The 27,683-nt window shown below is 38.1% G+C and overlaps 2 protein-coding genes across 2 annotated transcripts; one reads left to right on the forward strand and one right to left on the reverse strand.

Annotated features, from left to right (window-relative positions):
* Positions 1 to 8,008: 8,008 nt before the first annotated feature.
* On the reverse strand, positions 8,009 to 8,569 carry LOC110646409 (uncharacterized). The gene has a single exon (XM_021799831.2). The coding sequence runs from the start codon at positions 8,567 to 8,569 to the stop codon at positions 8,009 to 8,011; it is 561 nt and encodes a 186-aa protein (XP_021655523.2).
* Positions 8,570 to 11,687: 3,118 nt separating this feature from the next.
* On the forward strand, positions 11,688 to 27,535 carry LOC110646413 (uncharacterized). The gene is made up of 13 exons (XM_058132239.1): positions 11,688 to 11,980; positions 12,543 to 12,652; positions 12,727 to 12,837; positions 12,971 to 13,028; positions 13,802 to 13,891; positions 14,492 to 14,586; positions 14,831 to 14,884; positions 15,309 to 15,446; positions 15,824 to 15,881; positions 15,996 to 16,110; positions 16,520 to 16,589; positions 17,503 to 17,574; positions 27,200 to 27,535. The coding sequence occupies exons 1-13, from the start codon at positions 11,803 to 11,805 to the stop codon at positions 27,314 to 27,316; spliced, it is 1,266 nt and encodes a 421-aa protein (XP_057988222.1). The 5' UTR covers positions 11,688 to 11,802; the 3' UTR covers positions 27,317 to 27,535.
* Positions 27,536 to 27,683: the final 148 nt, after the last annotated feature.

Below are 27,683 nucleotides of genomic sequence, written 5' to 3' on the forward strand. Positions count from 1 at the left end.
AGGAACTCCATGCAATTTGACTATTTCTCGAATGTAAAGCCGGGCATACTGTGCCACAGAATATGTAGTCTTCACAGGCAAGAAGTGAGCTGATTTAGTCAGGCGATCTACAATTACTCATATCGAATCATGTCATCGCGTGGTACGAGGCAACCCAGTCACAAAATCCATAGTAATCATTTTCCACTTCCATTCTGGGATAGGGAGCTCTTGCAGCTTCCCTGACGGTCTCTGGTGTTCAAACTTCACCTTCTGACAAGTCAAGCACTTGGACACAAAGTCTGCTATGTCTCTCTTCATGCCATTCCACCAATAACTATCTTTCACATCATGGTACATCTTGGTGGAGCCTGGGTGGATATTATATAGTGTATAATGTGCCTCTTGCATTATTTCATTTCTGAGATTGTCTACTTCGGGCACACATATTCTAGAACCATGCATAAGGGCGCCATCATTGGCAAATCCAAACTCTCCACCTTCACCTTGCTGTACCCTTTCTATGATTTTCATCAATTGTTGGTCTCTGTGCTGGGAAACTCTAACTCTGTCTCGCAAGTCTGGCCTCACTGAAAAATGAGCCAACAATACCCCCTCAACTGAAAGATCTAGGATTAAACCTTGATCCATCAACTCATGTACTTCCCGAATCAACGATCTCTTCTTTGCTGAAATGTGCGCCAAGCTACCAGAAGATTTTATGCTCAAAGCATCTACTACTACATTGGCCTTCCCAGGGTGGTACTGGATAGTGCAATCATAGTCCTTTAGAAGCTCCATCCATCTCCTCTGTCTCAAGTTTAAATCCCTCTGTTGGAAGATGTACTTCAAACTCTTGTAGTCGGTGTATATCTCGCACACTTCACCATACAGGTAGTGTCTCCAGATTTTTAGTGCAAAGACTATAGCCGCCATTTTCAAATCATGGGTGGGTTAGTTCTGCTCATGCCTATTTAGCTGCCTTGAAGCATAAGCCACTACTTTTCTATTCTGCATCAAAACACACCATAAGCCAACTCTGGAGGCATCACAGTACACGGTGTATCCTTCACCACTCATAGGTAGTGTCAACACAGGGACAGTGGTTAGACACTCCTTAAGCTTCTGGAAACTCTCCTCACAGTCATCTGTCCAAATGAATGGAACATTCTTCCGAGTCAATTTAGTTAGGGGAGCCGCTATCCTGGAAAAATCTTGCACAAAACGCCTATAATAACCAGCTAGACCCAGAAAATTTCGCACCTCCGTGACTGTTGTAAGCCTAAGCCAATCAGTTACAGCTTCAATTTTCTTGGGATCCACTTGAATACCTTCATTAGAAACCACGTTTCCCAAGAATGAGATGCTTTCTAGCCAAAATTCACACTTTGAAAATTTGGCATATAGCTGGTGCTCCCTCAAAGTCTGCAACACCATTCTCAAGTTCCACACGTGTTCCTCCTCGGTCCGAGAGTATACCAAAATGTCATCTATGAATACGATGACAAAACGGTCTAAAAATGGCTTGAACACCCGGTTCATCAAGTCCATGAAGGCTGTTGGTGCATTAGTGAGTCCAAAAGACATTACCAAGAACTCATAATGACCATATCTTGTCCTGAATGCTGTTTTGGACACGTCCTCATTCCTGATTCTCAACTGATGGTAGCCTGATCGCAGGTCTATCTTGGAAAAGAATCTAGCCCCTTGGAGCTAATCAACTAGATCATCGATCCGAGGAAGTGGATACTTGTTCTTCACAGTCACCTTGTTCAGCTATCTATAGTCAATACACAATCTCAATGACCCATCCTTCTTTCTCACAAATAGAACAGGAGCACCCCAGGGTGAAGTGCTTGGACGTATGAAACCCTTGTCCAGAAGCTCCTGTAGTTGCTCCTTTAGCTCTTTCAATTCTGCTGGTGCCATCCTGTAAGGCGGCATTGATATGGGGTTCGTACCTGGCACAACATCAATGCAAAACTCTATTTCCCTTCCTGGTGGCAACCCTGGAAGCTCCTCAGGGAAGACATCCATGAATTCTCTAACAATAAGAACATTTTCCATATTGACACCTTCTACAGATGTATCTCTTACCAATGCCAAATACCCTTGACATCCACGCCTCAACATTTTTCTAACACTAATTACTGACACCAAATTATATGGAGCCACGCTCCTGTCACCGTCAAAGCTAAACTCTTCTACACCAGGTATGTGGAAACACACCTTTTTGTTCCTGCAGTCTAAAGTGGCATAATGAGTTGCCAACCAATCCATTCCCAAGATTTCATCCAAATCCATTACTGGTAGAGGAACCAAGTCTGCTGGGAGGATCTTTCCGTCCACTACTACTAGGCTACCCGGAAAAATCATATATACATCTATGTTGTCACTAAGCAGGGTAGCTACACACAAAGGATATTTTAAAGTGGTAGGATTTCTACTCAATCTCATGGCAAACACAGGGGAGACAAATGAGTGCGTAGCACCCGGATCTATTAAAACACGAGCCTCATAGGAACAGACCAGAAGAATACCTGCCACAACTGCATTAGAAGCCTGAGCATCCTGGTGGGTCAGGGTGAAAACCTAAGCTTGACCCCTACCCTGAGTGGCAGAACCCTGATACTGACTTCTACCTCATGATCTGCTTCCAAATCCACGTCCCCCTTGTCCTCGGCCCTGTTGGCCACTGAACTGACTGCCTGCCATGCTGGAAGCACCGGGATACAACTGACGAGGAACATTTGCAACAGAACCCTATGACCCCATCTGTGGTTCGCTGAACACGGGGCATTCCCTAGCAAATTGACATGGTTGGCCACACCTGAAGCATACTCCTGAACCCATCATACAAGGTCCTTAATGTCCTCTTCCACACTGTGCACAAGGTGCCAAGGAGGATCCTGAACCAAACCCAGAACTGCTGTATCCCGAACTGTGACCACTGCTGGATCCGTACCCTGGTCTGAACCCTTGGGATTTGTGTCTAAAACCACTCTTCTTGTTCCTACTTCTTCCTCTGTAATTACTCTAGCCACCACTATCCGAAGCACCCATATGAGGAACACCTGAAGAACCCTCTGCTCTGTTTTTCTTTGCTCTTCCGCTGTCATCCACAGCATAGCTAATCTTAATCTGTCTAGCTCAATCAACCACCACATCAAAAGACTGATCCGACATCATGGCCAAGTTTGCATACCTCCTGTCCAGCCCCTTTAGGAATCTCTTCACCTTCATAGTTTCTGTAGTTACTGCTGTAGGGGCATACCTGCTCAATTCCAGAAATTCTGTAGCATATTCATCTACAGACCTGTCATTCTGTCTTAAGGCCTCAAAGGCCCACTACTTTTGGTCTCTGAAACTTTCTGGCATAAACCGATTAATGAACAGTTCCACAAACTGAGTCCACGACAAACCCTCCATCCGAGGTGATATGTAGTCATTCATCCATTGTCTAGGCATAGGCACCATGACATGCTGCATACACTCTATAAGTCTTCTATCGATCAATCGCAATTACATTTCTGCACATGCAGGAATCCAAAAACCGATATGCGTCGTCTGACACATCATAAGTACCAGGCACTAGCTTCTTAAAATTGATGATCTGTTTGTAAGGTTCCCCTCTTGGTGCGGTGGACTGCTGCTGTTGTAGAGGGTGGACCATATACTGCGCCATCATGTCGATGGTTCTCTGCAACCCAGCTAGAGTAGCTGCCATGGGGTCCATGGGACCCTGTGCCATAAACGACTGATCCTGAACTGGTGGCAGCTGCTCTTCTACTTGAGCAGCTCTAGGCCTCCTACGCCGCCTCCTCGGGGCAGGCGCCTCATCCTATGCTGACACCTCGTCAGGCACATCTGGTTCAGGTGCAGTGGCAGCTCTCCTGCTTTTATGCATTTTCCTGAAATTCAGCAGCATTAGCCCACAAAATTCAAAACTACACGTTACATAGCTCTATAGACTCATGTTTACACACAATATATAAAGCAGAAACTAGAAGCAAAGATGACAATGCAAGATGAATGTGGACCCTATTTTCCGCATGTGACTCCTAGTAGACTCTTCCCAACACTTTAAACAATCAATCCCTAAGAATCTGGAGCCTAAGCTCTGATGCCACATTTTTTCACGACCCAACCTATGGGCTGGACCGGCACTAGGACCTGGGCCAGCCTAAAGGCCCCGAGGCCCGTAGTAAGCCTAACTATTCATTAACCCAACTCTAAGGCCCATTTGGGCCCAATTTCAAGAATTCAACCGGACAGAGTCCGACTATAAAATGGACCTTTCAACGGGGAGTTTTTGACTCACCCGACCTGTAAACACAATATATATCAATTGGGGAGCTCAGCTCACCCTCCACATACTCATAACAACATAAAATAAATGGGAGCTCTGCTCCCTCATCCAGTCCATCAATATGCATAGAATAATAAGTTTATAGGTCCAAAATAGCAATTTATATTACAGACCCAATTCACATGAATATTTCTAACACATGCGGAAATTCTAGAAGTTTATAAAATTACACAAACATAAATAGATGACTTGCGAGGGAGAAAAGCAGGTTAACATCAAAAATATCCTCCTGTGGCCTGGAAAAATATTGAACAGGAGTGAGTGTTCGACTTAGAGAGTAAAATATCAATTTTAACCATAATCTCTATAACTATCTAAAACTAATGCATCCTGTAGAGTGAAATGCAACATCAGCAACAAATTCACATCATAACAGCAAAAAGGTAATTTGGAGCACTCACACACCCAGTAATATCAATCATAATATTTGGGAGCTGATCCCCTATACAGCTCTCTTAAATCCAACCTGGTGCCAGCGAAGAACTTAAGCCTGACTTTCGCTTAATAAACCAAATTGGGGTCCCAGCGAAGAACTCAAGCCGTGACTACCCTCGAAGGATCAGGTCCTAGCGAAGATCTCAAGCCGTGACTACCCGTCCTATCCATAGTACACACCACATCACACGTACGCCAACGCACACACACTGCTCCAAATTACCACAACAACATCCATGGCACTTTAACAGTTATGAATGCAACATAAAATATGCCTAGGATTTAACTACATAGATACATACATATAAGTGATGCATGGGCATGCTTAGACATATAATAATATCGAAATTACAATTAAAATTAATATTTTACTCACAGACTTAACAGCGATCTCTGTGGCGGTTGGGCAGAGGAAGAAGGCTGTCCCGGTTCACCTAACAATTATATTACAATTATTTAATACAATTGACTCAATACAAATCAATAAAAGACCAAATTCGTCCTAAGTCGTGCCGAAAATCCGGCAGAGTCTCCCTTATACCTAGGACCTACCCAACCTGCAAAAGGGCTCAAAATACACTTCTATATTCACAATCCATATATCTGCAACTCAATCACATCACACAGCCCCTCCTGGGCCCATCCAAACAGTCATCCATCACAATATGTAAAATTTCAATTTAGTCCTTATAATTGACTCCTTCTGCAAAAACTACCCAAATGAACTCTAAAAATTCTAAAACTTTGCCCCGCAGTCCTTAGCAATATTACTAGGCTAATGCAAAAAGAATCATAATTTTCTGAGCCACCACGAATATTTTACGGATTTTTAATCTCATTTAAGTACTAGAAAATTATGAAAAAGTAAGGTTCGGGTTTACCTATGCCGATTCCGACTTCGGGTATGCGTTCGGGACGTCTAACAATGGTGGGATAGCCAAAACCTCGATCCAATTCGGAGACTTTTCCGGTAATCGGTCTGTCTGGCCGGAAATTCATAGACCTGGACAACTGTCGAATTTCTGCGAATTGAAGATACCTACACGAAGCTCACAACACAGGGGTTAGTACATAAATTTTACGGAATTTTCTAAGCTCATTTAATGCTCGGAAAAATACTACGAAGTTCCGTGGGACCCATCGAAAAACGGTGTCGAAAAAATTTGAAATTTATATCGCCGCGAAGCTCTCGACGAGTGGAGCGCTCTGGTACTCTCGATTTTCTCGTGAGGTTCACAGTTTGCGAGAAATCTAGCCCAAAAGTCAAAATGGGCTAAAACTTTCCGGGCAAAAATTGGACAAACCGCTCGATGGATTTCGATGTTCTTGGTGTCTATGGAAAGCTCTCGACGAGTAGATGGATTTAGACACAAGACCCGGTCCGAATGGTGGCCGGATCGGCCGAATTTCTACCGGGAAGACGAAGCGGCACGCTTGAGCGTCGCGTCTCTTCGGGCGCCTTTTTCCAGCGTTTCAGGCGGCGGCCGGCGAGCTAGGGTGGCAGGGGAGGCGGCGGCGGTGCGACAAGGGGAGGAGGGAGGAGAGAGAAAATGGGAGAGAAAGAGAGGAAGGAGGAAACGCGAGCGGGAGAAAAAGAGAAGAAGAAGAAGGAGCTGGTCCGATTCGACCGGTCCGGTTCGATTCGGCCAGTTCGATTCGGAATACAAAATTTTAAATTTTTACTCTGCCTTGGGAACGAAAACGAGGCCCAAAAATTTCAAAAAAAATTTAGAAAACTCAGAAAAATGCGTAGACTACAAATATATTTTTAGTTTTGCCACGTGGTCTTTAAATTAATTTTTAAAAATCATCAAAGTTTATATTTTCGGAAAATCGAACCCGATTTCTAAAATCCGAAAAAAATTTCAAATAATTTCCTTAAATTCAAATAAAATAAAATATCAATATTTACCCAAAAATAATAAATTTAAAAATTAGGGGTGTTACATTAATATTTTAAAATTAAAATTTTATTGTGATTTTATTATATAATTGATATATAACTCTTCAAAACAATATAAAATAAAGATGTAATCATCTCTAAATCAAAAATATTCTTATTTCTAAAATTAATTAAATTAAATGTTAATTTAAATAACTAAATTTCATGTTAATATGTATATATATAAATAAAATAATTATGGATTATATTTTAAACGTTACAATATGATTGAGCTTTAAACGATCGAATATATTACATTGTTTCAATAATTTACTTTTCAAAACTATTTAATTTTAAATTTCAATTTTGCAAAAAAAAATGTAAATCAATAATGCTTTTCTTTTCTATTTTTTTTTAATCAATAATAACTTATTTTAAATTTTTGTGTTAAATTGAATACAAATATGATCTATATTTAATATTTTACCTTAATAAATTTCTCATCAAAATATCAACACGAATAATAGATTTGGGGATAAAAATATTTACTTTATTTATAATTTATGCAAGATTAACATTTATAACATTTATTATAAATTATATTATATAAAAATATTTTTATACAATTAAAATTAAAATTTAATTTACATACCCTAACGCAAATGCAAGAGTTTTTTATTTATCTACAAAATAAAAGATGTTTGCAAGCAAATTAATTTGAAGATTTTATGCAAAAATATAGAGATATGATATAAAAAAAAAAAGAGCAGTTAACAAGTGGTTGGATCAGTAATGTAAATCTGATAATCACGCATGAATGAGATAGACGTTAAATTTTTCAAAAAATATCTCTCCCTCTCCATTCCATTAAATCTCGCTTACCAACTTCTAAAGATGTTAAACTTGACCGTTGATTAGGCCAGAAAGAAAAGCCTAACTATATTACAAAGTCAATATAAGGGTACTTGGTAATTCGCATTTGGTCTCTATACAATTACACTGGTCCAACATTTCACCCATATTTTATATATAATATTCTTGTTGTACTAAATCAAATCAAGAAACTTCCTCCCACTTTCAATGTAATTTAGTTTACAAGGATTCTTCTTTTCATTGTGGTCAATCATCAAATCATCTATCAGATGTAAGTATTTTATGTAATTCAGTAAATGAAATGATAATAAATATAAATAAAATTTAATTTCTCAACATTTTAGCATACACATGAGAATATTAAATTTAAAGATATATCAGCCAAGAAATTTCTCTATTTGGTAAAGAAATATGAGAGAAAGATTCAAGAATACAAGAGTCATTTAATTCTCTACGTGCGTAAAATAATCTCATCTTGAACGAACTGGTTCTTCTTTTATAGTTTCCAACATGGGCTTCCTTGACCTGCACACAGATAATCTGTTGTTGAACTCTGGCATTGGAAACCCTTCAATCTCCTCCTCAGAACTACTCAATCTTGATTCTCCATCTTCACTGCCTTGCAAAGAATTTTCTTCCGCCCTGGCATCGCTGCAGGTTGCTGGCAAGACCCTAACCTTACTATTATCATTATTTTTCCCTCCAGATATACGCTTGGCAGCAGAATTTGCAGCCATGAAAAGGGCAGCCATATCAGCAGCAGTGACAACAGAATTCACTCTCTTCATGGGGAACATGATATAAACATTACCAAACTCGACCTCCTCATCAGCAGAAAGAGCAGAGAACCTCCTACCAATATGAAGAGATTGAGAGTTTACCAAGAAGAAGTTAGGACACTCTAGCATGAGCTCTGCTGCTTTAACGGGCTGGCGAAACTGCCTAACTTCGCCGGTAGGAAGGACAACCCTTGCGGCCTTGGAGTTCTTGATCAAAGGAGTGCCTAGAGTGCAAGAAACGTAATTACCCATGATGACAAAACAAGAATGGAATTAAAAAGAAGAGGTTTCTGCAATATTTGGTGAAGGAAAACTGGAATTGGTTAAGGGTTTGTTGAGAAAAAAATGAGAAGGGCATTGTAGGGGAATATATAGGGAATGATTTGTCAATGGCAGGCCTTTGTTTACTTGAAAGAACCAAAAAAAAAAAAAAGGAAAAAATCAAAGTGTGTCTGTGTGTTGAAGGCTGATTTATTTTATGAGATGCGCGTTAGGCTTAATAGCAAATGTGAGGAAAAGTATGAGAAGTTGCTCTGTTTTCTTTCTCTTCTCCGTTTGGCCAGCTGTTATTTGCGTGTGGGACCCCTTTGCCTCTTTGCACGCTGTTAGTTGCTTGGCGGAAACCTTTAACGATAATGGAGAGATTTTTAATGACGTGCGGTTGGAATGAAGTCTCACATCCCCCTCAATATTTGATGTCTATTATTATTATTATTATTATTATTATTATTATTTGTTTTTCGGGGATCAAACCGGAGATATGATCTCAGATTCAGTATGCCTTTGTCATAATATCAAAACCAGGCGAGTATTTAAAAGTCTATGTGATAATAAAGTCTTAGTTGAGCATGGAAATGAAGTTCTATCTTATTTGAATATTAGACACCCATTAAATTTATATACTTTAGAGCTTCTAACACACACAAATTAATTTTAAATTAAATTAAAAATTAAAAAAAATTATCTCTAATTACATTAGGATTTTTTTTCTTTTAATTATTGTCATCAAGAAGGTTGGAAGTTATTGTGTGTGGAAGATGGAAGTGTGACCTGTGACTTGGAAGTTGGAAGTCTATTGTTTATGGGTAGCTTGGGGTTGCCTGTCCTTGTATTGGGGCCTCTTTGTTAACTTTTAGCCCGCACAAGCTTCTAGAGAAGGTTGTTAGGTATACATTCCAAGAAATTCCATCACGCCTGGCCTAGCTATTGACCTCATTCTTCAATTTTTTTCATGAGGTAATTTAATTTGTCTATTCTCATTGGATTATTATCATTATCATTGAGAAGAATTTTTCACTAATGCTATTCAAATTTAACTTTTTTTTTTCTTCTTATTTTTTACTAATTAAGCTAATACCCCAATTTTAATATCCATTCATTTGTCCAAAAATTAATTTTTTTTTGGTATATTGAGATTATTAATTTTTTTTTAATTTTCATTGAAATTTAAATGTAAAATTTCATAATTTTGAAGAAAATTTTGATTATTTGAATAATAAAAAGATATTCATATAATTGACTCTAAATAATTTGAAATTAAGATTTAATTATTATTGTTAAAGTTGATTCTCATGATACTATCATTGACTGTTTGAGCTTTTAAAAAAAATTCATTTAGGACATTTAGAAAAATAGATTAACGTAAAATACTTTCTTGGTTATAAAGAAAATCAATTTATTTTTAAGAAAAATGACTATTTCTTTCTAAAAGATAAAGTTATTTTTTATTTTTTAGATTCAGATAATTTTATTAAAATATAAACACTTATTTATATATATACACGACATAAACACATATCATTAATTTAATATTCTAATTAAATAATAAAAAATATTTTCATAAAAATTATTATTTAAAAAAAAAAATTTTATAGCAAATATTTTTTATATACGAGTTTTTTTTTTGAAATAAATAGAGCTTTTAATAAAATTATCAAAGTTCAGATAAAGTTATTTTTCTTAAAAATGTCTTATTTTTTATATTAACTCTTTTGTCTTAATTACTTAAACACTAAAACAAACAGAGCTTTAAGTAGAAGTTTTTTAGAGGATGGAAAAGTGAAATCATATATTAATTAGGGTTTGAAAAATTTGTCGGTGGATAATCACAATTTGGGGCCAAAGCATGTGTAGGTGCAAATGGTACCAAAGTATACGGATACAAGGACATAAATAGCCAGGTTGCACTCAATCATCATTCTATAAAGACCTTTCAAAGCCAAAGCACACCAACCTAATGTTTATGTGTACAGATTAAGAGTTAATCCATTCTAACAAGTTTAATCAAGACCACTAATTAAGCCAACCAATTGCAATTAGACCAAATCAATGTCGTTGGCCCTCAAATATAACAAAACACATCTCCTGTCTTTTGAATTCTCGAACATAAATTAACTCACACGACATTCATATTCAATGAAACATTAATGTTGTCCGACCTTGTCAATATGTAATTTAGAAAGAGTATTAAGAGTTGTATTAAAAGTCATTCTAGTAATGGTTAGAAGTGGTCATGTAAGGTAAGCCAATGGTTCAAGTGGGTGTTCTTGGCTTTGTTGACCGAATTTTAGAGTTAGAATATCTAAAAAATTTCTTATAAAATGTTATTAGAAAATTAAATATTGATTATTAGGTAATTGATATTTTTTCTCCCTCTAAAATTATGAGAGAGAAGTTTTCTTTTTTTAATTTTTTTTTTTATACTGTTGGCTATAGGATTTTAGGTTCTCAGTTGTTGCAATGCAGCCAGCTTTCTTCCGATAGAGAAAGGCCCCTCTTCTCTATCCGGTTTTTAATTTCCCCTCTTTATAGTCAGATCTTATAATATTAGAAATAACTCTAATACTATTAGTGAAGTTAATTTTTTAACAAGAAGGCAAGGGTGATGAAATCGAAGGGGGTCGTAGGAATTCTATTCATTAGCATTAACATGGAGGTCAGCAAATATGGGTTGATTGGCGGGTTTGATTTACATAAATTCTGGGAAATTAAAAAGTGGGTTTGATTCTCGAGATGTGGATGTGAATTGATTGATTAAATTAGAGGTTTGGACGGGAATTCTTTCCATTTGTTATGAACTTTGAGTTTCAATTTGTTATGGTGGACATATTTGATTTTGCGGTTCTGGACAATGATCAATGGAGAGGAATGATGATTTTCTCTGCATTCATGGCGGACAAAAGCGAGAGCTAAGCACCATGAAAGCCAGGGAGAGGTTCCGGAAGGGAAGAAAGGGAAGCGCAACAACCAGAGTTGTCATTTAGAACATTTTTTTTAAGGACTATATTGTAAAAAAAAAAAAAAAAAAAACTCTAAATTAAATCTCCACACACAGAATCTTTATAGTCCAAGGCAATACGACATCGTTTGCATGCATACTTACTGGGGGAACAAAACGAGACGTTTCAGTATTCTGCCTCCGCAGTCCTCTACGAGTCTCCTCGTCTAGCGATCATTCTTACACGGTAGTGGAGAGAGCGAGGGAAATGAGCACTGGTGGCGGTAGCCAAGACGGAGAAGATTTATGGGCAACAGTCGCAAGAGCAGCGGATGATCTCTATGCTCTTCGGGACACCTATTTCCCGTCAAATCCGCTTGACAAAATCTCGAAATTGCAAACACAATCCGATCTCTCTCTCAGCCTCCTTGATTCCATTCCTATCGGTACTCTCTCTATCATCACTTTTGAAGCATCAATCTTTCTAATTCATTTGTTTCTTATCATAGCCTAATGTGTGTTATGGCATCGTATATATCTTTTGGCTGTTTAGTTTGCAATGAAGTTTTAAACATTGAAAAAACATATAAAAATGAAGTTTTGAGAGTTGGGATTTTTTTTACTCAGCTTTGTGGATTGGAAACATGGATTGAGAGTAGTTCAGGGACCCGTTTCCTTTTATGCATTGGATCTTGCATTTGCTTGTTGTTTTAGGAACAAGTCAGAAATTGGTGATGAACTAATGATGGTAATGTTAAAGCTTGTTGCCTAGCTCTATTGCTCGAGTAACTAAGGTTTCTCTGTTTTAAAGATTGTGGCTATGTTACCACTTAATTTTCTATTATTGCCATGTTGATTTAGTTGTAGATGTTCAAAACTTAAGACAAACTTGGAGCTAAGAACTCAAAATTTCGAGAGTTCATAATCCAAAGGAATTATTGGACTTCATTATGCAGCAAGATCTTCATTTATGTCTTGCTATTGAGTTCAAAATTTGTCATTTTTCAGAACAAAGGAAATCATCCATACAACGTGCAACATATGAGTATTTAAGAGGAAAGATACTGGATGTATTACCTGAGTATAGGAAAGAAGCAGAGGACCATCTCTCAAAAGCTGTAAGCGGAAGCAGATTATTTTCTGTAGTAGTTTCACATGCTGTTGATCAGGAACTGACTATTTTTTGCTCCAGGTCAAGTTGAATCCATCTCTTGCTGATGCTTGGCTGTGTTTGGGTAACTGCATTTGGAAGAAGGGAGATCTATCCTCAGCAAAGAATTGTTTCAATCTTGCACTGAGCAAGGTTATTTATGACATGAAGTGTCTTATTTTTAAAAGTTTAATCTAGTCACATGTTTAGTTACTGTGATTTTTGTCATTGTGTCCAATGTGATAGTGTTAGATATTGATGGATACATTTATTTTGTGTTATGCAGGGTCCAAACAAGAAGATACTTTGCCTTTTATCCATGCTTGAAAGAAGAATGGCACAAGGCAAAGATATTTACTCTTTCCTTTTGTTTTTAATCTTCTGATGGATGCATGGTAGTTTTTGTTCATATACTGCTTTATACTGAGTAAACATAATTGCTGTCTTGTTTGGGACTTTCAGTTGTCATAATTCCATTATTTTTATAATTATCTTATTAATTTCTCAAACTTTAATGAGATGTGATAGGCGATTACAATAGTAATGCTCATTATATTAGTAGTTGCAATATTGTATGGTTGTGGCCCTGGCAGTAATTTATAGAAGAAAAGACATAACATTCATCATTCAAGTTTCAAAGAAATATGCCATAATTATACTGTCAAAGCAGGAAAAATGGATAGCCTTGTTTATATTTCCCATGCATATTCTCTCAATATAAAGTTGAAAAAATGATTTCACTTGTGTGGTAATTTTACTTACCTGTTGAAGTTGTAGGTGATTGTTCACTCCATTCCCTTACATTACAGTGGATTAAATATGACCTAATGAAACAAAATGGTATTGGTCATATAGATTCTGATAAATCCATGAGTTTATATCATTTTATGTTTCATTTTTCTTATTCATTTGTATTTGAATCATGTTGTTATTCGATGGTTATAAAACCTTAGTTTTAGGCACCAAATGTTTTAGCTACAATAGACATAAGTTAAAGTTACATTAATCTATTAGATGGGTTCAATGGGCAGAAGTAGCTGTGCTTTTACTATTTGACCATAAGGTAACATTTCTTCAGGTAGTTGAGCAAAAATACTGAACTTTTCCTCTTGTATAGGTGCTGAAAATCAGGCTAAACTTGTCGAGGAAAGCATTCAACATGCCAAGAATGCTATCTCTTTAGATGTGAAGGATGGGTACTCTTGGTGTAAGATTCCAAATTAAATTCTATCCCATTGCATATTCATGTTTCCAATTCTCTTGATTTTTAGATATACTCAAATTTTCTCAACTATCTCTTAATCCCAACATTTTTTAATGTAATTCATAAAACTTTTCAGCAGATGCTGCAAGTTTGCAATGACTTGAAAATGTTGTTACAGCAAAAAAAAAAAAAAAATGTTAAATGTATTTAGTTACAACTGATCAACTATGGCTAGAAAATCATAATTTGTTTTCGATGTTGAGAGTGTTGCATGTATGTTATATTAGATATATGTTAAAAATATAAATTGGAGTGACTTAGCTTATTTAAAATTAAAAAAAAAAAAAATTCAAAGTAGCACCAGCTGATACCATCTGAAATGTTCCAATATACTCCAACTCGAATACCGTGACACAAACCTTTATTTAAAACCCTGCTTTTGCATCTTCCCTGTACTTATATCAATCAAATCATTGTCTTGCTAAATGCTAACATTTGATTGAACTCGCATGCATGCCACAGTAAAATTTTAGACTTTTTTAACTAATTGAGCTTTTGACCTGAATAGCATCTTAACTTGACACCAGTTAATCACATTGACAGACAACCTAGGAAATGCATTCTTGACAAGTTTTTTCATGACTGGAGCATGGGATCATAGCAAGCTTCTACAAGCTTTAAAAGCGTACCAGAATGCGGTAAGTCTGGAAAATGAGAACTTCCTTAGAAGTCCATTTTCGCGATTAGCTATTTTTTTTTAATTTATTTATAAAAGGAGAGGTTTTATGAACTTTTGTTTGTTTATATTAAAGTTATGGATCTTAATTTTTTATGTTGCTTGCCTTGAATTTTGAGGTTTTCAATAATTCTCTATGGTAGAGGATTGTTTTGCTTTTGTGCTTTAATTTGTATTGAACTGAGTGCAATGATATTATATGTCAGGAGAAAGATGAGGGAATGAAGTCCAATCCAGACCTTTATTTTAACTCAGCTACAGTAAGTTAAAATTTTCACTCATTTATTCATTTAAAATTGGACAATGAAATTTTTGCTAAAGTTTCTGTAAGATCATCAGGTGAAATGTGTAATATTTATTCCAAATGCATGGTTATCTGTTGCTTTTGTTACTTATTGGGTTGGCATTAAACTTTGACTAAATTGGTATAAGTTTTGACTTTCAGTGGTTGGATGAAAATGACAAACGTTAATTCATTATACAGATTTTTGTTTTATTAAATTTGGAGTTGGAATAATGACTTTGCATGCTTGATAGTGGATTTGACAAATTCAAAGCCATGTTGACTTCAAAAACTTCAGATACCATTTCTTGGGACTAGTTCCTCCTCCTGATTTAGGAGCCAAGTATTGTTCATTCATGTATACATACCATAATATTATATGATGGTGGTTCTGTTTTCAGGTCAACAAATACTTAGAGAATTATGAGAGGGCTCTTAGTGGATTTGAAGCTGCTGCCTTGAAGGATCCTAGTCTCAATGCTACCGAGGAGGTTCAAAAGATGGTTAATCTTCTGGATAAGTTAGAGAATTTGTTGCGGGTAATATTTTTTTCTGGTTAATCTACACCAGGTGCTCTGAGTTGCTGCATCAATGTAGTGTTATATCCTTTGTGTTCTATTTCTAGCGTGCTTCTCTGTTTTCAAATATTTGTTTTGGTATGATGGGGATAAAAAATTTTTTAAAAATTTGAGATAGGTTGGGGGAGGGGGAGAAAATGTGTTACTTTTGTCGTGTAATGTAGTTAATGGAGAAACAGTTACTAGGAGGTTGGAAAATACTTTTTTGGTGTATTTATATTATGACTATATTTAAAATCTGAAAGTAATGCTCTTCTTAGGCCTCATATGTTCTACACTTCTATATAATGTTCTGTTTTAAGAGATGCAGCTGATTTTTCTATGATTTCAATTTTCAGGGACAAGCTAGAGCTAAACGACTTGCATCTATGGCTTCATCTTTGGCAGCTGTTAATTGTAAGCTACCTCATTCTTATGTTTTAAAGTTAATAGTCAAATTTGAGTTCTGATTGTATCTTTCTAATCTTAAAGGGAGTGTACTAATGATTGTGCATCATCTTCATCTGTAAGTTAATTCATCATATAAAAGAATCACTGTTGATCTGTTGTTGGATGGCCTCAACAAAGCAGTAGCCGTAGCGGGGAAAGTTCTTCTTTTTGTTAAGCATGATAATGTCACTCCCCTGTAAGTCCTCCGCTGAAACCTTTTGGTTATTTTTTTCCTATCCAAATGAACCCAATGTAAGCTCCAGCTACTTGTGCTTTCAACTTGTATTTTTTGTCTATAAAACTTCTTTAGATTGGCTGTTATAGCATGAACTCAATGTGAATGCCTTCATGGTAATGCCCGCACATGTTTATGTAAGAACAGTGGTTTTGGCATGCGTAGCTTTATCACCAAGGGAATCATTACTTATTACTTAGGTCTGGTTCATATCTCTGGTGTGGCCAACTAACATTGTGAGGACCAGCTCATTAAATAGTTTAAATATTACCAAACTGATACATAATTCTTACTTTGTGAATCTTGGTAATGTAAATCTTGTTGAAATAAATAAATTGATATTCTCTTTTTCTTTTCATTTTTTTCCCAGATACTATTTGGTGTGTGACTCAAATCAAATATGCTTTGTTCTATCTGTGTATGGCATAAGCAATGATGCGGTAAGAGCTATTGAACTCTTATTTATTTCCTTCTTTTTTGTGCTTTTTTGGTTGGTCTTTTTTCCTCTTTTCTTTGTTTCTTTGTTCTGTTTTAAGGGTGGAATGTGATTGCACTTTTTGCCTTGGAAGTTTCCTGCTATGTTATCATTAAATAGCATTTCTGTTATCCTCTAGATTCTTTGTTTTCAGTTTTGCTTTCACAGTCCATATAAAAATTGTCTTAGAAATGAACTGTGATTTGAGGAAATAATGAGTCCCCACCCTTTTGTCAGGAGATTTGGAATGAACAATCAAAATTTCCCTGTAAACTTGTGCCATGTTGTGAATTATGCAGCATGTTCACTTTTTATAGATTGCTTTCATTGTTGCACAGGTGCAAATGCCAATTATGCAAGAAACATGTGGGGATATCTTCTAATTTTATTTTTCTAGTCTCCAGTAGGAACACTGTCATCCATTATGAAGATATATTTGCTAATTATCAATTTATCATCCTTTAAAATTTGAACCATTCTGCTTTGTTGCTAATCCTGGAAACCTCTAATGATGTCAATAAATGTGCACCTCCTGTCCTCTTCTTAAGAAAATGCCTTTGCTCTTCAACAAGTTTTGGTTAGTTTTAATTTTGAGGGAAGACCGAGGTCAGAAGCAGTTACCCATAAGCCATTGCATTGAGACTCTTATTGCGTCAATGAAAATGAGTGGCAGGCTATTGAATCTTAACAAAAGTTTGTCTATTTATGCTCAAGTTCTCATTTTACATAGCCTATGACCTACACTTTTCTAAATTCATTGTGATGTATGGAGATTGTGCATATTGCATTAAAATCTGTGAACATGATATCCTGCTGTTTTATTTTATTGGTTAATTTGTATATTACAATTAATGTTCTGATTTTCTTTGTCCTCATAGATTAAAGAAGGAGATCAGCTAACACTATTGGAGCCTCATTATCATTTTGTTGATTTTGCTTGGAAGGAAAAGGTAGCTTCCCTCTGGTTCATATGTGTACCCGAGAGCTCATATGCGTGATCTCTGTTTTCCTGCATGTTATCTGATCTTTTGTTGTACACTCTAGCTTTTAAACCCATGTGATGCACAAATACTAGAACAAGAGAATACATTCCAGCATTAAAAATGAAAAACTGCAAACTTTTAGCGTACTGCCAAAAGTAGATTGGACTGATGTAGGAGAATAAGTTTTATTATACAAAGAGAAAAGTTATATACATTAACTAAGATACAAAGGAGCAAAAAAATGTTCTTTGTATTTAACTATATATAGTATTCAGAGTACAGCACATTATCATAATGACCTTTATAGTGTGGAATTTATTCTACCTTGAGTGCAACAAACACCAAATATATAATCTTTTTTTTTTTTGAGGAAACACCAAATATATAATTAAATAAATGACAACTAAATCAAAAGTTTGCTATAGAGTTATAATAATACCTACTGACTGGTGTACAAGAGAGAAAGCACATGCTTGTGAGGTGAAAGGCTAGTCATAAGTGTTTTTTTTTTTTTTTTGGGTTGGGGGGGGGGGGGGGGTTCGTGTTACGGGCTCAGCTAAAGCATTCAATTGGGACTGTGTGACACTTGGCTTGAACTCTTTAAGGCAAGTTAGCCAATAAGAATCTTACAACAATATGCGAAAAATCAGGGACATGGTTAGCATCGGGCCAATTAAGAAGGCATCACAAGTATTTCATATAAGCGAGGTTTCACATAGCTAGCATCATAAGTATGAAAGGCACAACAAATAGAAAGGCACAAGCATGTCATGAAAAGTGCTACTTCATTCATTCATATAACATGAATACAACGAATTCATTGTAGGCAGGGGGGAAACCTACAATGAGTACAAGACGGGACTCGACAAGCAAAGTGACTAGCTAGGCCAGTTGCCCACCTAAGGCCAACCAGTCACTCCCCCCTAAAGAGCATTAGCGACAAAGTCACCCTTGGCACATCACTATGTCTCAGTTGTTACACCCCCTAAAATTGCATAAATAAAATAAATTACAAAATGTCCCTTTTGCCCCTATAAAGTTACAATCATATATAATCTAAGTACCCCATATTCTTCCCCCTTTACGTTCTCCCCCACTCAAAGAGTCAACATCCCCGTTGACTGGGCTTGTAAGAACTCTTGAATCTTCTACGCATGATCATGGAGAGCTGTCTTCTTCTCCTAGGTGGTCTCTTCTGCACTTAAGCCTTTCCATTTGACTATGTACTCCTTGTATGGTGGACGCTTGGTTGTTTTGACGACTCGTTCTGCTAGGATCTCCTCTACTCCTTGGTTGATTGGTGGTGCGCGGGTGAACGCTGGTCGGGAAGATTTGTTGCGGCTGGCATCTGATTGATCTGCATGATAGGGCTTCAATCTGCTGCTGTGAAAGACTGGGTGAATCTTCATCCATGCTGGTGGCTCTACTCTGTAGGAAACTTGGCCAACTCTGGCCACAACTGGTACTGGTCCTTCATACTTGCAAACTAGTCTCTTATCTCGATTGCGGAGAAATCGAAGTTGATCTGGTAATAGCTTCACCATCACTAGGTCTCCCATTGCGAACTCTAGTGGTCCTCGATTCTCATCTGCCTATTTCTTTATGTGTTTGGATGTTTTCTCCAACTGAGCCCTTGCAATTTCTGCATTTCGTTTTCACTCCTGTGTGAATTGATAAGCCTTGGGATTTCGGCCTATGTAAGGACCATCTAACGTGTGAGGTGCCAATGGTTGTTGTCCTGTAACAATCTCAAAAGGACTTTTGTTGGTAGCAGAGTTCTTTAAGGAATTGAAACAGAATTGTGCTACATCAAGTTTGAAGGTCCCATATTTGGAGAATCTATCTATCACAACCAAAATATGGTCATACTCCCCCACTCGTGGCAAACCTGCTATGAAATCTAGGGAAACACTCTCCCAGGGTCGGCTCGGAAATGGTAATGGTTGAAGTAATCCTGCAGGTTTTTCCTGACCTACTTTATCTTGCTGGTACACCAAGCAAGTCTTCGTATATTTCCTTACATCTTTTTCTAGCTGAGGCCAATAATAGCCCTGCTTCAATAATGCTAAAGTGCGTTGCGAGCCCGGATGTCCTGCCCACAAAGTGTCATGGCATTTATGCAGCAGTAATTTTCTCAAGTTGCCTGCTTTCGGAATATACACTCGATTCCTTCGGGTCATCAAGATACCATCTTCCAACCAAAATTGTCTGGTCTTCTCTTCCTCCGCTAGTTGCATTAGAGCCACTGCTTGGAGGTCCTTCTTTAAGTTATCTTGGACTGCTCCCATAATGTAGTAGCTACTTTGCCACTTGACAACAATGTCAATTGCTAATGAATCTCCCCACTCAACTTCCTACTTAATGCATCAGCAACTTTGTTCAGAGTCCCCTACTTGTATTCAAAGTGGAAATCAAACTCTGCCAAACATTCCTGCCACCTGGTTTGTTTAGGGGTCAGCTTGGGTTGTGAAAAGAAGTGACTCGCTGCTGTGTTATCTGTTTTGACCACAAACTTGGACCTTAGCAAATAGTGTCTCCAAGCTAGAAGACAATGTACCACCGCTAATAGCTCTTTTTCTTGGGCTGTATATCTAATCTCGGCATCTTTCAGTTTTCTGCTTTCAAAAGCAATGGTATGACTTTTGCTTTTGCTTGGAAGGAAAAGGTAGCTTCCCTCTGGTTCATATGTGTACCCGAGAGCTCATATGCGTGATCTCTGTTTTCCTGCATGTTATCTGATCTTTTGTTGTACACTCTAGCTTTTAAACCCATGTGATGCACAAATACTAGAACAAGAGAATACATTCCAGCATTAAAAATGAAAAACTGCAAACTTTTAGCGTACTGCCAAAAGTAGATTGGACTGATGTAGGAGAATAAGTTTTATTATACAAAGAGAAAAGTTATATACATTAACTAAGATACAAAGGAGCAAAAAAATGTTCTTTGTATTTAACTATATATAGTATTGAGTCTGACACATTATCATAATGACCTTTATATTGTTGAATTTATTCTACCTTGAGTGCAACAAACACCAAATATATAATCTTTTTTTTTTTTGAGGAAACACCAAATATATAATTAAATAAATGACAACTAAATCAAAAGTTTGCTATAGAGTTATAATAATACCTACTGACTGGTGTACAAGAGAGAAAGCACATGCTTGTGAGGTGAAAGGCTAGTCATAAGTGTTTTTTTTTTTTTTTTGGGTTGGGGGTTCGAGTTACGGGCTCAGCTAAAGCATTCAATTGGGACTGTGTGACACTTGGCTTGAACTCTTTAAGGCAAGTCAGCCAATAAGAATCTTACAACAATATGCGAAAAATCAGGGACATGGTTAGCATCGGGCCAATTAAGAAGGCATCACAAGTATTTCATATAAGCGAGGTTTCACATAGCTAGCATCATAAGTATGAAAGGCACAACAAATAGAAAGGCACAAGCATGTCATGAAAAGTGCTACTTCATTCATTCATATAACATGAATACAACGAATTCATTGTAGGCAGGGGGGAAACCTACAATGAGTACAAGACGGGACTCGACAAGCAAAGTGACTAGCTAGGCCAGTTGCCCACCTAAGGCCAACCAGTCACTCCCCCCTAAAGAGCATTAGCGACAAAGTCACCCTTGGCACATCACTATGTCTCAGTTGTTACACCCCCTAAAATTGCATAAATAAAATAAATTACAAAATGTCCCTTTTGCCCCTATAAAGTTACAATCATATATAATCTAAGTACCCCATATTCTTCCCCCTTTACGTTCTCCCCCACTCAAAGAGTCAACATCCCCGTTGACTGGGCTTGTAAGAACTCTTGAATCTTCTACGCATGATCATGGAGAGCTGTCTTCTTCTCCTAGGTGGTCTCTTCTGCACTTAAGCCTTTCCATTTGACTAGGTACTCCTTGTATGGTGGACGCTTGGTTGTTTTGACGACTCGTTCTGCTAGGATCTCCTCAACTCCTTGGTTAATTGGTGGTGCGCGGGTGAACGCTGGTCGGGAAGATTTGTTGCGGCTGGCATCTGATTGATCTGCATGATAGGGCTTCAATCTGCTGCTGTGAAAGACTGGGTGAATCTTCATCCATGCTGGTGGCTCTACTCTGTAGGAAACTTGGCCAACTCTGGCCACAACTGGTACTGGTCCTTCATACTTGCAAACTAGTCTCTTATCTCGATTGCGGAGAAATCGAAGTTGATCTGGTAATAGCTTCACCATCACTAGGTCTCCCATTGCGAACTCTAGTGGTCCTCGATTCTCATCTGCCTATTTCTTTATGTGTTTGGATGTTTTCTCCAACTGAGCCCTTGCAATTTCTGCATTTCGTTTTCACTCCTGTGTGAATTGATAAGCCTTGGGATTTCGGCCTATGTAAGGACCATCTAACGTGTGAGGTGCCAATGGTTGTTGTCCTGTAACAATCTCAAAAGGACTTTTGTTGGTAGCAGAGTTCTTTAAGGAATTGAAACAGAATTGTGCTACATCAAGTTTGAAGGTCCCATATTTGGAGAATCTATCTATCACAACCAAAATATGGTCATACTCCCCCACTCGTGGCAAACCTGCTATGAAATCTAGGGAAACACTCTCCCAGGGTCGGCTCGGAAATGGTAATGGTTGAAGTAATCCTGCAGGTTTTTCCTGACCTACTTTATCTTGCTGGTACACCAAGCAAGTCTTCGTATATTTCCTTACATCTTTTTCTAGCTGAGGCCAATAATAGCCCTGCTTCAATAATGCTAAAGTGCGTTGCGAGCCCGGATGTCCTGCCCACAAAGTGTCATGGCATTTATGCAGCAGTAATTTTCTCAAGTTGCCTGCTTTCGGAATATACACTCGATTCCTTCGGGTCATCAAGATACCATCTTCCAACCAAAATTGTCTGGTCTTCTCTTCCTCCGCTAGTTGCATTAGAGCCACTGCTTGGAGGTCCTTCTTTAAGTTATCTTGGACTGCTCCCATAATGTAGTAGCTACTTTGCCACTTGACAACAATGTCAATTGCTAAAGAATCTCCCCACTCAACTTCCTACTTAATGCATCAGCAACTTTGTTCAGAGTCCCCTACTTGTATTCAAAGTGGAAATCAAACTCTGCCAAACATTCCTGCCACCTGGTTTGTTTAGGGGTCAAATTGGGTTGTGAAAAGAAGTGACTCGCTGCTGTGTTATCTGTTTTGACCACAAACTTGGACCTTAGCAAATAGTGTCTCCAAGCTAGAAGACAATGTACCACCGCTAATAGCTCTTTTTCTTGGGCTGTATATCTAATCTCGGCATCTTTCAGTTTTCTGCTTTCAAAAGCAATGGTATGACTTTCCTGCATTAAGACTCCTCCCAGTGCAAAGTTAGATGTATCAGTTTGCACTTCAAATGGTTTCGTCATGTTTGGGAGGGCTAGGACTGGTTTTGCTGTCATGGCTTTCTTCAGCTTCTCAAATGCTACTTGGCACTCCTCGGTCCACTACCATTTACTCCCTTTCTTTAGCAATTTTTTCAGGGGGCAAATCTTTTGAGAGTAGCCTTGAACAAATCACCGATAGTAGTTTGCCAACCCTAAGAAGGATCTGAGCTCGGTCACCCTTTTGGGTACCACCCATTCTTGTATAGCTTTCACCTTGGCCTGATTCATATGAATTCTTCCTTGTTCAATCATATGGCCCAAGAACTTGATTCGAGTTTGGGCAAAGGTGCATTTTTCCTTCTTCAAAAAGAGTTTATTCTCCCTCAGCTTCTTGAAAACAAGACGGAGATGCTCCTTATGTTCCTCCAAAGTAGAACTGTATGCTACGATATCATTAAGGTAAACCACCACAAACTTGTCAAGATAATCATGGAATACCTGGTTCATCAAGGTACAAAAGGTATCCTGAGCATTTGTTAGTCCAAAAGACAACTAGAAATTCAAAAGCACCATACCGAGTTACGCATGTGGTTTTGGGTTCATCCTTTGCCTTGATGCAGACTTGATGATAGCCAGAGCGTAGATCTAGCTTGGTGAAGAATTTTGCATGATCCAACTGGTCAAAGAGATGAGCAATCAAAGGAATTGGATATTTGTTCCACACAGTGACTTTGTTAAGGGCTCGATAATTAACACACAATCTTAAACTTCCATCTTGCTTTTTCTGAAATAGAACAGGAGCCCCAAAGGGAGTTTTTGCAGGCCGAATGAATCTAGCTTCTAACAATTCATCTAATTGTTTTCTCAGCTTAGCTAACTCTAGGGGAGCCATACGATAAGGAGCCTTAGCGGGAGGCCTCGTCCCTGGCATCAATTCAATCTCATGATCTATGCTGCGATGGGGAGGTAGGGCTACAGGCAGTCGATCCGGCATTACATCTTTAAACTCGAACATGAGGTCTAGGATTTGGGGTGTAGGTTGTGACTCTTCCATGCTTTCCTTCATAATGGGGACGACCACATACGTGGGCTTCTTGTGCTTCACGCCTTTCTTGAATTAGAGAGCCAATATTAACTTCCTCTAAAAAATGAGACTGAAAGATGTTGGAATCGTGCAAGGTTTATCTCCCATCACCAAAATGCAATTAGTGGCTGGGACTGGAATGGCTCGCACTCTCTTGAGGAAATCCATCCCAATCACCACATCATGGTCATCAAGAGGGGTTATTGTAAAATCCATTTCACCTCTCCAGGGTCCCATTTGACAGGATACTCTCTGAGCTACTCCTACTGTGTTTAGTGCCTGAGAATTCACGGCCTTTATCTTTCCTGCATCCGCTTGTACTGTTAGCTTGAATCGAGAGACCATAGTGTCTGCCACAAAATTATCAGTGGCTTCTGTGTCCACTAAAGCCCTTTTATTTTCCCATTAATTAGCAAATCGACGTACATCAACCCCCTTTCAGTGATGGGTTTTAGTTTCTATTTCTCTAGGGCTCCAAGAAAACGAAGAGCTCTCATTACTGAAGCATCCCGATCACTCGGTGCAATGCGGTCATTTGATTCTCTATCTTCTTCCTCGAGCCCCCTTGTATTCTCTTGAAGGGCCTTCAAGGCATTCAAAGCTGCTTTTGTTGGACATTCCGTAGCTCGATGTGGTCCATCGCAAAGGAAACATTTCAGGGGTCTCGGCTTACGAGTGGCTGCATACGTTGACCCTTGTGGTCGATTACCCTGCTGTTTAGTACTGCTTTGTTCCCTACCTTGGTCCGTCGACTTGTTTGTATTCGATCCCGAGTTCCATGTCTTCCTCTCCACTCCTCCGAAAGTGGTATTGCCCCGGTCAGCTCCCCCACTCAGATTTCGACCCCATTTGTTAAGGCGATTGTCAGTAGCCGGAGTGGAGTTAAATTTTCTCTTTGGTGCACTATTAGAGTAGTCATCAAGACTTTCAGCTGCGGCTAAGGCGGCACTGAGGTCTTTTACTCCCCTTCTTACTAGTTCATTCCTGGCCCATGGTTTTAAATCTTTTTGGAAGTGGAACAGTCTATCAGTCTCGGACATGTCCTTGACGTCGAGCATGAGCATCGAAAAGTTTCTTACACACTCTTGGATGGAGCCCGTGTGCTGTAACTCGATCAGCTTACATCGTGCATTATAAGCCATATTTTCAGGGATGAATTGGGCCTTTAGCTCCTTCTTGAAATTGTTCCAAGTACCAATGGAGCACTGGCCTGATATAGATTCTTTCACCTTTGTTCTCCACCATAGCTTGGCATCATTGGCCAGATACATCGGTGCAATCTTCAATCTACCTGCATCAGAATCATTTTTGGTGGCATCAAAATATAATTTCATGTCAAAAATGAAATTATCTACCTCCCTTGCACCGCGAGCACCTCCAAAAGCTTTGGGCTCTGGAATTTTAGCCTTGCCCATCTCGAAAACTCCCCCATTAGGGTTGCTCGCAGCTTTCACTAGCAAGTTCATCTTTCTCTGCAGATCTTGTATTTCGCCTCGAAGTGTTTTCACTATTTCTGTGACGTCCTCTTTCATGTCATTCACATTACCCACCAATGGTGAAGGCTTTCAAGCTTTCTGCACAATCCGCCACTTGAGAGGCCTTTGCCTCTAATGTGAGAACTCGGCTCTCCATATCCCCTAATTGGGTAATATTCGTTGGCAAGGAATTTTGGATGGCCTCAAGCTTTATTGGCTCATCCTCACCCCCAATCAATTTGGCTACTACATCCATAAGTTGTTCGACTTTGCCTTCTAGCACCTCAACGAGCTTATTTTGTTGTTCCAGAGAGAGGCGGGCAACTTCAAGCTCCTTTGTCAACGCCTCATATGTAGGGCAATTATCAATTAAAGAAAAAAAATTGCCAACCCTTCTCTCAAGGGCATCGATGTGATTAGCCAAGTTCGTTATCCTTAATTCCACTCACGGATCAATTACAGCTCTGATACCAACTTTCACGGGCCCAGCTAAAGCACTCAATTGGGACTGTGTTGCACTTGGCTTGAACTCTTTAAGACAAGTCAGCCAATAAGAATCTTACAACAATTTGTAAAAAATCAAGGACATGGTTAGCATCGAGCCAAGTAAGGCCAATTAAGGAGGCATCACAAGCATTTCATACAAGCGAGGTTTCACATAGTTAGTATCATAAGCATGAAAGGCACAATAAACACAAAGGCACAATAAACACAAAGGCACAAGCATGTCATGAAAAGGGCTATTTCATTCATTCATATAACATGAATACAACAAATCCATTGTAGGCAGGGGGGAACCTATAAGGAGTACAAGACGGGACTTGGCAAGCAAAGTGACTAGCTAGGCCAGTTGCTCACTTAAGGCCAACCAGTCACTCCCCTCTAAAGAGTATTAGGGACCCTCTAAAGAGTATTAGGGACAAAGTCACACTTGGCAGGAGGAGACATCACTATGTCTCAGTTGTCACACCCCCTAAAATTACATAAATAAAATAAATTACAAAATGTCCCTTTCGTGGTTGTGGAGAGGGTGGGTGAAGTGGGATTGACAATAATAATTGTAAAGACAAACATCTAAGCAAACGAACTGGTTAACCTAGCCAGTTTATTTGTTTTCAGCTTGTCTTTTTCCCCCAAATTTTGCTTCATTGTGGTTGTTGGTTATAAACATCACATGTTACATGATAATCAGCACTTGTATCCCATTTCATTTGCTTATTTATTTATGTCTTTTATTTGTTTTATCCACTTGTCCTTGCTGGGGTACATTTGGATATTTGGAGCCATTTAGGTGGGTTAGGAGTTTCTCATTTCATCCTCCCCACCATTGGTGAGTATTTGTTTTAATTCAGTTAAACCAAAATTAGGTTAACCAAAGCTTTAGCTTCCTTATTTTGATGGTTCAATTCTAGCTCAACAAATTTTATTGGTTTGGTTTGAGGCAATACTTAGATCATTTAACCAACCTATGGGCATCCCCTGGGAAGATTTGAGAGTTGAAAGAACTTGAATTAAAAACTATCTAAAGATTCTTGTAGTCATTAGTAAAAAATTCTAGCATTACTTGCATCAGAAGCCTAAACAGCCAGTGACAATGTTTCAAGTTGTGTATTGTTTTTAGAGCATAATGGATGATGATGATGACATGAAACTTTATTTTGCTTGTTTTGTTTGAACCAGCATTACCATTTCAAATCAATTCGCGTGGATTTCATAGAGCAAGTTCTTGTGAATGGGAAAGCTCTGTTGCCGAATCAGGCAGTTCGATCATCAATTTATGCTCAACATAAGCCATGAAAAGTTGTTTCAAGTATATTGAGAGTTTTGTACTTAAAAGTGGAGTTTTGTTGATCTTTTCATTGATTTGTTTGATGTGTTGTTGTAAATAGATTAGTGGATAGAGAAGCAAAAAGAAATGCATGAGTATAGATTCTTGCTCAAGTTAAATTCAAATCGTCCAACTGAAAAAAAAAAAGGGATTCAAACACCGTATTGAGATCTTCATGCGTTTGTTTATGGTTTATTGGGTTCTTACTGTGCTTATTGTTCTACACAGTAATTGAAGATTTCATGCTAAATTTGCATTTGCTTATTGTTCCAGGAAGTTTAATTGCAATATTTTGGTGGCCTGAAATCATCATATCAAATAACAGAAATAGGCTTT

This window comes from Hevea brasiliensis, chromosome 13, assembly GCF_030052815.1.
Source record: "Hevea brasiliensis isolate MT/VB/25A 57/8 chromosome 13, ASM3005281v1, whole genome shotgun sequence".
Taxonomy (NCBI): domain Eukaryota; kingdom Viridiplantae; phylum Streptophyta; class Magnoliopsida; order Malpighiales; family Euphorbiaceae; genus Hevea; species Hevea brasiliensis.

Bases quoted from the DNA above. Each gene is read 5' to 3' on its own strand.
- LOC110646413 (XM_058132239.1), top strand. From the start codon at position 11,803: ATGAGCACTGGTGGCGGTAGCCAAGACGGAGAAGATTTATGGGCAACA. The intron at 13,029-13,801 runs GCAAAGATATTT...CCTCTTGTATAG, and splicing joins TGAAAGAAGAATGGCACAAG to GTGCTGAAAATCAGGCTAAA. The intron at 15,447-15,823 runs GTAATATTTTTT...TTCAATTTTCAG, and splicing joins AGTTAGAGAATTTGTTGCGG to GGACAAGCTAGAGCTAAACG.
- LOC110646409 (XM_021799831.2), bottom strand. From the start codon at position 8,569: ATGGGTAATTACGTTTCTTGCACTCTAGGCACTCCTTTGATCAAGAAC.